The 9,781-nt window shown below is 42.4% G+C and overlaps 1 protein-coding gene across 1 annotated transcript in view; it reads left to right on the plus strand.

The window, feature by feature from the left end:
* Window positions 1–3,281: 3,281 nt before the first annotated feature.
* The window catches only part of GALNT8 (polypeptide N-acetylgalactosaminyltransferase 8), a 21,937-nt gene continuing 15,437 nt past the window's right edge, over window positions 3,282–9,781 (plus strand). Inside the window, exons 1-3 of the mRNA XM_010007181.1 lie at window positions 3,282–3,466; window positions 4,164–4,261; window positions 8,190–8,478. Of these exons, the coding sequence (XP_010005483.1) occupies window positions 3,282–3,466; window positions 4,164–4,261; window positions 8,190–8,478 (572 nt within the window). The remainder of the gene's footprint in view (window positions 3,467–4,163; window positions 4,262–8,189; window positions 8,479–9,781) is intronic.

Below are 9,781 nucleotides of genomic sequence, written 5' to 3' on the forward strand. Positions count from 1 at the left end.
TGGCCTTCCTCTGGACTTGATCCAATAGGTGCATGTAATTTTTGTAATGGGGCCACCAAAATGGGAACCAGTACTCCAGCTGGGGTTTCACGACAGTAAAGGGTCACATTTTTTAATGCAGCCCAGGATACAAAATAGGGAGGTTAATAAAATCATGAACACCCAAATGCTTCCTATTCCAGTTGGAAAGTTTTCTTTCATAAAAAGTTAAGTAAAATTTTTGAGTCAGCTCTGGTGAAACCTTTGTGGTTGTGAATAAGCTGGAAAATTGTTCAGCTATGGAGATCAACTCCACTGATTTTGAGCAATTTTCAGTTTGTGTTACTTTAAAATCTAGATAGATAAATACATGTGATTGTGAAGAGTGAGATGAAAACCTCAATGAATGTGGACCATTTGGGGAATACATATGTCAGTATCCTCAACTTTAGTTACAAAATAAGTGGATCCAGGCAGTGTTTCTGTATCTTCAGAACATTCATGTGTATTCCTGCCAACAGGAAAAAGTGATTCAGTTTGATGTGGGTTAAATACTGATGTGGATTTAAATGCAGCTGCAGAACCTTCTGGGCTACAAACTAAATGCAATGATGGCAACAATGTGCACATTATACTGTGGTGATTTAAAGAGAAGGAAGCCTTGGCAGAGTTTTGTCTTAATGCAGTTTTTTCCTATGATTTGCAAGAGGTACTGCATTAAAGGCACTTGTATGTGTTTCTATATTGGAAAGTTTGGCAAAGGCCCATGAGGATAAAGGCAAGTGAATGGACATTGAAGATGTTAAAAATATGAACAGGAAAGAATAAAAATCTATCAGTCAGGAAAAAATACAGGCCATTGTATTTTTGGGGAGGAAAACCATCAGACATCAAGTGAGAGGGAGCCTGGAAAGAAATACAGCCTAAAGGTTGTAGCACACAGTGCACAGAGGCCAGCTTCACAGAATAAAAGTTGGAAGCATGTCTTGGGATAGTGATGAGGGGCATAACTCTGGTTATGGTAGTGACTGTTCATGTCAGTTCCTGATCTTTCCTCTAGAGTTACCATTCCTGAAACCTAGAAGATCAAATAATTTCAAACCCAGTATGAATGTAAAGAGTGATTCACAACATCCCTTCTTGACTAAAGAAGTATTTTTCCTTGGTATGGACCATCTCCTTCTACTCCAGTTCCAATGCACTTTACTTCCTTGTACTGGCAGGCAACTGATGTCCTTAGGAGCAGCTCAGTTTCTAGGCAGTACTCAGTTTCTACCACATAAGGTAAAAATCTGGAGTTTGGCAAAAATAGGACTTTTGCTTAGTGTTTCCTTGTTAGCTGTGGAGTGGTCTTCATGCGCTTCCCAGCAAGCCCAGAGATTACAAATCTATTTCCCCTTCCTCCTTTCTTCTGTGTATCACAGAGGTATCTGCTGTAACACAAGACCAGTGAAGGATCATTCTTTGATCCTGAAAGTGAGTGAAGTGGTGCAGATCCTGTAGATATGCTGATCTCCTCTCACTGGTTCACCCCAGAATACCCAAACCATGTACAAAATGTTCCTGTTACTGAAGTAGTATTTTGTTGGTACTTGTAACCAAACACAAAGTATTTTAAAAACTAATATTTTAAAATACTCAGTTTTAAATACTACTGTACTACACTTGTACTGTTAAGCTGTGCCTATGTATTTACAGTGCATACTTGTGGTTTAGCCATGATGAACAGTGCAAGGTGCTCTTTGTTCCCCTCTTCTTTATTTATTTTTAATGGCTTTAAAATGAGCTGTGCAAAAATATCATCATAATATCTTGGCTGTGGTCTGAGCAGAGTTTACAGTCAACGGACTGAAAGTGCTGAGTGTCATGGCATGCAAATCCTGAACTGCCCTACCTTTTTTTTCCTGGCATTTCATACTGTAGGTAATTTGATGGCAGTTGTTAATTTGCTGGTACACTGTTTACTGGATTTCAGAATACAATCTGCTATGTTCTTAACAGCTTATTTTTTTCTCTCCCAAGATGAATCTCATTCTGTCAATTTTCTATCCCTGTTTCTATCCAGAGGTTCTTTATTTTTCTTTTTGCCAGTTCTCCATAAAATTTCAACAGAAGCAGAATCTTTATGTTTTGGAAAAAAGCTTTTGTCTTCACTTTGTTAGTGTTTATGAAAAAAGTAAAATTGAGTTGTTTGGTTTTTTTTCTCAAAATAACTAACCTGATGCGTTGCTGGTTTTCATCTTGTTAGTTCTGCTTCCCTGTTCTCCCCTCTATCACTCCGAGGAAACCCCCTCAAAAAAGGTTCTGAAAGTCTGAAAGAAGCAGGAGTACCTTAGCACAGGTGAGCACAGGTTTTTTTATATGTCAAGAAAAAAAATGAGATTATTCTTTTCCATTTGAAGGTCAGCTTTTTGACATGTATGGATCAAGTAACCTATTGACACATGCAAGTTGCGTATTCTTGGAGTTGTCAAAAAGCTTACCAAAACAAACTATTCCCTTGCATAGTTTTTTTAATGATATCTTTGTATCTTTAATGAAATATAAGGCATCTTATTTTCTGGCTTGGCCAGCATCATTGATAAGGAGGTGCAGTGTTTTGCATACTGAGTTATCTCTATGTTATCATGAAAGAATAGTTGAGGGATTGTTCTTACTCCTTGGAAGTTAATGAAAGGACAAAGCTGTTTGTGGCGTGCTATTAGACAAGGTTTTGGTAGCAAGGGGCTTCTGTGAGAAGCTGCTAGGAGCTTCCCTCATGTCCAACAGAGCCAATGGCAGCTGGGTCCAAGACAGACCTGCTGCTGGCTAAGACTGGGCCCATCAGCAAGGGTGGTAGCACCTCTGCGATAACGTACTTAAAAAGGGGGGGAAAAAACTGCTGGTCAAGAGCAGCTGGAGAGAGCAGTAAGAATATGTGGGAGCAGCAACTTTGTAGGCAGCTAGGTCAGTAAAGAGGGAGAGGGACTGGGTGCCCCAGGTGCTAGAGCAGAGATTCCCCTGCAGCCTATGGATGCCCAAGGTGGAGCAGATACCCACCTGCAGCCTGTGGAGGACCTCACGCCAAAGAAGCAGGTGAACGTGCCTAAAGGAGCCTGTGACCCTGTGGAAAGCCCCACACCAGAGCAGGCTCCTGGCAGGACCTGCGACCTGTGGAGAGAGGAGCCCATGCTGGAGCAGGTTTGCTGACTGGACTTCTGACTGCCCCGCACAGCAGCAGTCTGTTCCTGAAGGACTGCACGCTGTGGGAGGGACCCGTGCTGGAGCAGTTCTTGAAGAATTGCAGGCCATGGGAAGGGCTCATGTTGGCGAAGTTTGTGGGGGACTGTCTCCTGTGGGAGGGATCTCCATTGGAGCAGGGCAAGAGTGTGAGGAGTCATCCTCCTGAGCTGCAAGGAGCCCCAGAGACAGCACATGATGAACTGGCCATAGCCCCATTGCCACCCATCTATGGCACTCATGGGGAGAAGGTTGAGGAAATCCCAGAGTGAGCCTGAGCCCAGGAAGAAGGGAGGGCTGGGGAAAGCTGTTGGAAGGTTTTCCTGTGATTTCTCATCACCCTACTCGGATTTGATTGGTAATGAAGTGAATGGACACACCTAGCCCCTCTTTCCCACGTGCTGACCAGAACACACCAAGCGTCAGTTATTCCCCTAGGGAAATGTCTCTGGTAAGTCTTACTCTCCAAGTTGTGGCAGATAATCTGTGGGAAAGTTCCAGATGGTGCAGGCAGGAACGTGAACAACTACAGCTTTGGCAGTGATTGGGACATGAATGACCCTGTGCCTTGACAAAGCTTTATTTACAGGTGTTGTTGTAGCCCATGATTTTTCTCTACAATGAGCTTACTGGTCTTGGTCAACAGCAAATTTTGACAAGGGATTTAGCTATCAATTTGTGATAAACTTGCCAAAACTTGACTTCATTCACTGTGGTCTCTCCAGTTGCTGACATTTAGACCTCCAAGCACACAAATGCACACAGGATAGAGAGGTTTTGGTATCAGCGAGCTGCAGGAGTGACCTGTGTGGGAGAAGGCTGTGAAGGGCCGTACACCAGTCACAATTGCTTCCAGCCAACTCAAAATCTGATGGAAAATCCATTTTAGTGTATTTTTTCTATTTTTGTTTCATTTGATTCACAATTCCCCAGTTGCTAATGACCATATGTCCTGGTTTCTCTAGGGTTGAAACACAGGCCAGCCATGGATGGCAGGCCATGGGTAGCCCCGAGTCAGCTGGGAGCTTCAGTCAGAGAAGCCAGCCCAAGCTGACCAACAGATGTATTGCACACCACACACCTCATGCTTTTTATAGAGGGAGCAGAGTGCAAAGGGTGGGGAGATTTGTTTTCTGGGGCTTTCTCCCTTCTGACCTGTTACTCCTGAGGTCTAGACTGAGTATATGCTTACCTACCATATGTTGGTGTTTGTATTAGTTTTGGTATTTAATTAAATCTATTTATATTTCAACCCACAGGTCTTCTCTTCCCACTTCTCCTTGGCTGGGGAGGGGCCATTGGGTGAGAGAGCAAACTGCTTCTGTTTAGCCCCGGATACAGGTTGAAAAAAGCCAGCAGGAAATGTAGAACTGGCTTGCAGTTTATTCTAATTGTGTGTACATGTGCTTTGGTGCATGACAGACTTTCTGACATCCACTCAACTTCCTACAGTGCCATCCCAGGTGCTCACTCAGTTCACATGATGCATTACACAAGCCAATGAGAGCTGCCTGCCTTCTCTGACACTGGTAACTTGTACAGATACATCCAAGCATGCAAATAGAAACACCGATAAGCTGCACCCTATCATCATCAGTTTTATGACTCATTAAAGTCTATTAGTTACTTCATCTGAGCAGTCTTAGCTCTCAGTCAGTTTGAAGCAGTGCCTTTGGAAAGGAAGACTTAGTGCAGACCCAAAACCACAGCCAAACTCCAGCCAGCAGCAGAACACTGACTTTCTTGAAGCTTACAATGGCACGCTGGAAGAAGCCGGGTACAGTTGCACTTTTAATCATGAATACAGGTTTTGTGTGTTATATTGTGCACTTACTGCAAAATCAAAGACAGGGAAGACTTGATTCCTTGGAAGTTAATCCTCGATCTCTGAACCAAGAAAATAACATCCTTCAGAGATTGGACCATTTGGACTGGAACATTAATAACCTTTGTAAGTAAAATGCTGTACTGCTTAACTTTTTGAGGACTGGGTATCTAGATTTCCTGAAGGATAGAATAATAGGTAACAGTGATAATGGTTGCCTTTCTTATCATCTTGAAAAAGATTTTATAGCTTCTGTACTTGCACACAAAACAATAAAGTCTTTCATAGTCACTATGGGTTTTTTTAAATGCATATTAGACAGCTCCTTACCCTGAACACTTAGAAGTATTAAGCAATTTTCAGGTGATTATAGCAGCATAGTAATATCTGGCAGCTCTTATTCCTGTCGTTATTTTCTTTGCCATAAAAAGCTGGTTTTGAGAGAAGCATTTCCTCACTCTCTGCTGTATGGGTGAGCAACAAGGGGAACTGTGACTTCCTCTGTTTCTTTCCTCTGTGTACCTTGAATACAGACACAATGGAGTTGCTGTGGGGAAAAAGTATTGATGAACTCTGCATCATTTGCTTGATTGGACTGTGTTCTCAAGCAGCATTAGCTGAAATCTGCTGATAGTGCTCTTTCTGTCTCATACCACAACAGTGAAAGGTCAACATCCCAGCAGATGTGCTTGTGTGTGAGCAGTATTAATTCAGAAAGGTGCTTTTCTTTCTTATAGTGGAGTTTGTGAATTTTGACTGTGTTTTTGGGTATCTCTTGTAGATTGAGCTGTTGGGAATTGGGAACAATAAAGCCATCTGAATAAGGGCTGAAGAAGCCACCTCTTATTTCCTTCAGACCCCTTGATTTCCCACTTTTTTGATGTCTTTTGAATTTCATCACTTTGTGGCAGTGGCAGAAGGGCCCTGATGCCTGGTATTGCTTTGACTTGGTGCTGTCCACACTTAAATTAGAGCTAGATGAGTGTTAGGGGGAACAAAAAGGTAAACTTAGAATGCCTCAACTATCCAAGTCTGAAACCAGCTGTTTGAAATGCAACTTGGGACAATCCTCCCCTTGGTGAGGAATTTTCTATGTACAGTTTGGTCATGTTTTATATCCCTTATGCCGTAACATCACTGTTATTGCTGAGGGAGTCTTCACTGGTGCCTATTCTCATGGACATCAACAGCTGTGCATAGTTTTTGTTGATTATTTTTAGAGCTGTTTGAAAGAAAACTGAAGTCTTCATGTCAACACTTTGTCATGGAATCACATACAAGTTGATGTTGGAGCTCTGGACCTCTGGAGGTGGTCTATTCTAATTTCCCTGCTCAAAGCATCATCAGCTACAGCAGGTAGCCCAGGTCATTGCCCTGTCAGGATTTTAATATCTCCAGGGATGGAGGCTTAACAGTCTCTCTGGTCTATGTGTTACAGTTTTTTTTTTTTTGTCATTCCAGCAGTTAAAAAACAAATTAAGAAAAAAAATTAAATTCTTATGTTTCAATGGAATTCCCCCTATTTCAATTTGTGCCCACTGGTCTTTGTTAGTCCCTCTCATAAGATATTTACATGCAGCAGTAAATCCTTCCCTTTGCCCAAGTCTTCTCAGGCTTTCTCAGCCTGTCCTTGTAGAACAGATACTCTAGTCTCCTAATCACCTTAGTGGCTCCTTGTAGGATTTGCTCTCTCATACTGAGGAGGCTAGAAGTGGACAGAGTACTCCTCCCCCTCCCCTCCAGGTGGGGGAGGGATCACCTCCCTCGACCTGCTGTTCCTAAAGAAGCCCAGGATACTTTTGACCTTTGCCACAAGGGCACGCTATTGGCTTATGTTCAACTTAGTCCACCAGGACCCCCAGGGACTTTTCTGCAAAGGTGCTTTTCTGCTGGTGCTGGTCTCTGGAGTTGTTCCTCCACAGAGGCAGGACTTTCCACCTGCCTGTGATGAACTTTGAGATTCCTCTTGGCCTATTTCTCCAGTCTCTTCAGGTCCCTTTGAATGGCAGCAGGACACTGGTATATTAGCCACTCCTCATGGTTTGGTATCATCTATAGATTTGATGAGGGTGCACTCTGCCTCATTTTCAGGGTTATTAATGACCATATTAAAACAATAACGGAACCATTATCAAGCCCTCAACTTTGTGCTGTTGCTCACAACCTTCTGACCCCCTTGCTATCCACTTACCTAGCACATACTTCCTCAGTTTGTGCGTGAAAATGTTGGGAGAGGCAGGGTTGGAAGCCTTACTGGAGTTTAAACAACATACACTCATTCTCTTCACCAAAACAGTAATTTAATTGTAGAACACTAACTCACACAGTTTTTCTGTGCCTTTTTTATATGGCACAGTCTGATAATGTAAACTTAACAAGGCCTTGAGAGATTTGGACTCACCCTGTTCAAAGTTTTCTGATAGAGCAGAAGTCACACGGTTTTTCTGTGCCTTTTTTATATGGCACAGTCCAATAATGTAAACTCAACAAGGCCTTGAGAGATTTGGACTCACCCTGTTCAAAGTTTTCTGATAGAGCAGAAGTCAAAACTGATTATAAGCTTTTCAACACGTGCTGCAAAGGGCTTGTTTATTGTATTTATTTTCAAGAGCAATATGCCCTAAAAAACCTTATATAGGCTATTTGTGTCTTTTCTTTATGGCACAATATTTTGTACCTAACAAAAACTTGAGGGCTCACCCTCTTCAAATCTTTCTGAGCAGAAGTGAAAAGATTCCAATAACCTTATTAAAGCAGATGACAAAGGGCTTATTTAATGTCTTACCTTCAAGATAAATACGGTTTCAACAACCTTAGTTAGGTAGGAATTCCATTATGGATCCTTAATACATTAATGTAACTTAAGTGTAACATAATTGAAATTATTTCGGTCTGATTTAACAATTTGTTTGTTGCCTCTACTCCCAGATTTCTCTACTGATGCCATTGCAGTGCCCTTTGCTCTGCACTTGTGTAATTGAGAGCAGAATCTGAAGCAGGGTATTGTGAAATGTGATGTTTAAAAACTGTTCTTTCGTAGGAGGGATAGCCAGATGCTACTCTTACATGAATACCTGCAGTATCATAAGGAGAACTTTGCTCAGTCAGTATGATGGAGAGTGTTCTCACTTGCTGTTATAATCAATCCTTTTTTATTTTCAATCAGCAAAATCAGTGGAAGAATTCCGTGACAATATAAGACACCTAGAACATGGTATGAAGCTGCAAGGTACCTCCAAGACTGCAGAATGCAAAACTGATGATGCAAAGGTGCTAAAGAAGATTGCACACCGTTTGTTGTACCCAGACTCAGTTTTGTTCAAACGCTGGGGTGCAGATTTGAGTGAAGAGGAACAAACTACTGCACAGAATCTCTTCTTAAATTATGGGTATAATGTTTATCTCAGTGATCATCTACCTCTGGATCGACCAATCAAAGACACCAGATCTTCCAGGTGCAGTACATGTCCTCTTTACGTTCACAAGGAGAGCTGAAACTGAAAGGAAAGGGATCCACGTTGCTTTGGGCTAAGTTAAAATAATCCATTAGCAGATCCCACTTTGTGTTCTGTTTCAGTGGGTTTTTTGCTATAACTTTCTTCCAAATCTTGCTCAGACTTGTAATACTACACAGACTGTGAAAAGAAGCCACAGTATAGAGAAGACACCTAGGAGAAAGAATATAATGTTAACATTATAATTGATATAGGACTTTTAGTAACCACTTAAAATCTTATTAGGAACAAATATCTATTTAAAAAGTAAGCAAGATTTTTCTGGATAATATGATAAGGTTCACAATTTATTGCAAATAGTAGGCTTTACAGGAATTAGTTGGTGTGAATGTAGAAGAATGTCACAAATATACGGCACGCCTACACATTTGTTCTTATTGTCACTTGTACAAATATGATGGAGTACTTAATAAAAGGGTGTGGGGTCAGAGTGGATTGCAAACTGAGTGTGAATTAGCAATGTTGCACTTGGGAAAAGTGCAGTTGTCTTCCTGGCAGCACTCTGAAAGAGCCAAAGAGCAGGTTAGGCAACTGGCTCCTCATCATACTGTTTGGATGGAGCTGGCTGCATCTAGGGGAGACAGTAATATGCTCCCCTTTACCTGGGGTGTCCTCTGGGTCTTGGATCAAGGCTTATCTCTGGCACAAAATGGCAGTTTTGCATTCATTTTTCAGTTCATAGTGTCTGAAGTAGCGTGAGGGCTGTGCAGTAGCCTCCAGAGTGAGTTTCAGGGGGCTTTCTGTGCAGCATGTCTTGTGCTGCTCTGGTGTGGAGTTGTGTGAGGGTGTATCCCCACAGATCCTTCTGAGGGAGTCGTGGGTGGAACGATCCCTTCTCTGCTGGGGAACCCTTTTGTAGAGAGCTGACTGGAGCAGCCCCTACAGAGGTGGCTGGAGCATGGGGCATGACTAGTGTGTGTGGTCCCAAAGCATGGCTACAGTGCCTGCTGCTGTTCTGCTTCACTACGAAGATGTATTTTGCAGAGACCACCTTTTGCAGATATCCACCCAGGCTCTTGCACTTATGGTAATAAAGCTAATGGAGAAATCCCAACAAAAATCCATTCCATTCTTGCACTGTTGCCACTGTAGAGCTCTACTTGGAGCACGAGCCCACGAGCCTGGCTGTCCGAGAGCTATGTTATGCAGCTGCAGAGCTCATGCAGTCTGGGTTTTGCTTTAACCAGCACGTTTCCGTGGGGGGGGGAACGAGCAGGCTGAGAATCCAGCTATGCACTCTTTC

The sequence above is a fragment of the Chaetura pelagica genome, unplaced genomic scaffold, assembly GCF_000747805.2.
Source record: "Chaetura pelagica isolate M959 unplaced genomic scaffold, ChaPel_1.0 scaffold211, whole genome shotgun sequence".
NCBI lineage: Eukaryota > Metazoa > Chordata > Aves > Apodiformes > Apodidae > Chaetura > Chaetura pelagica.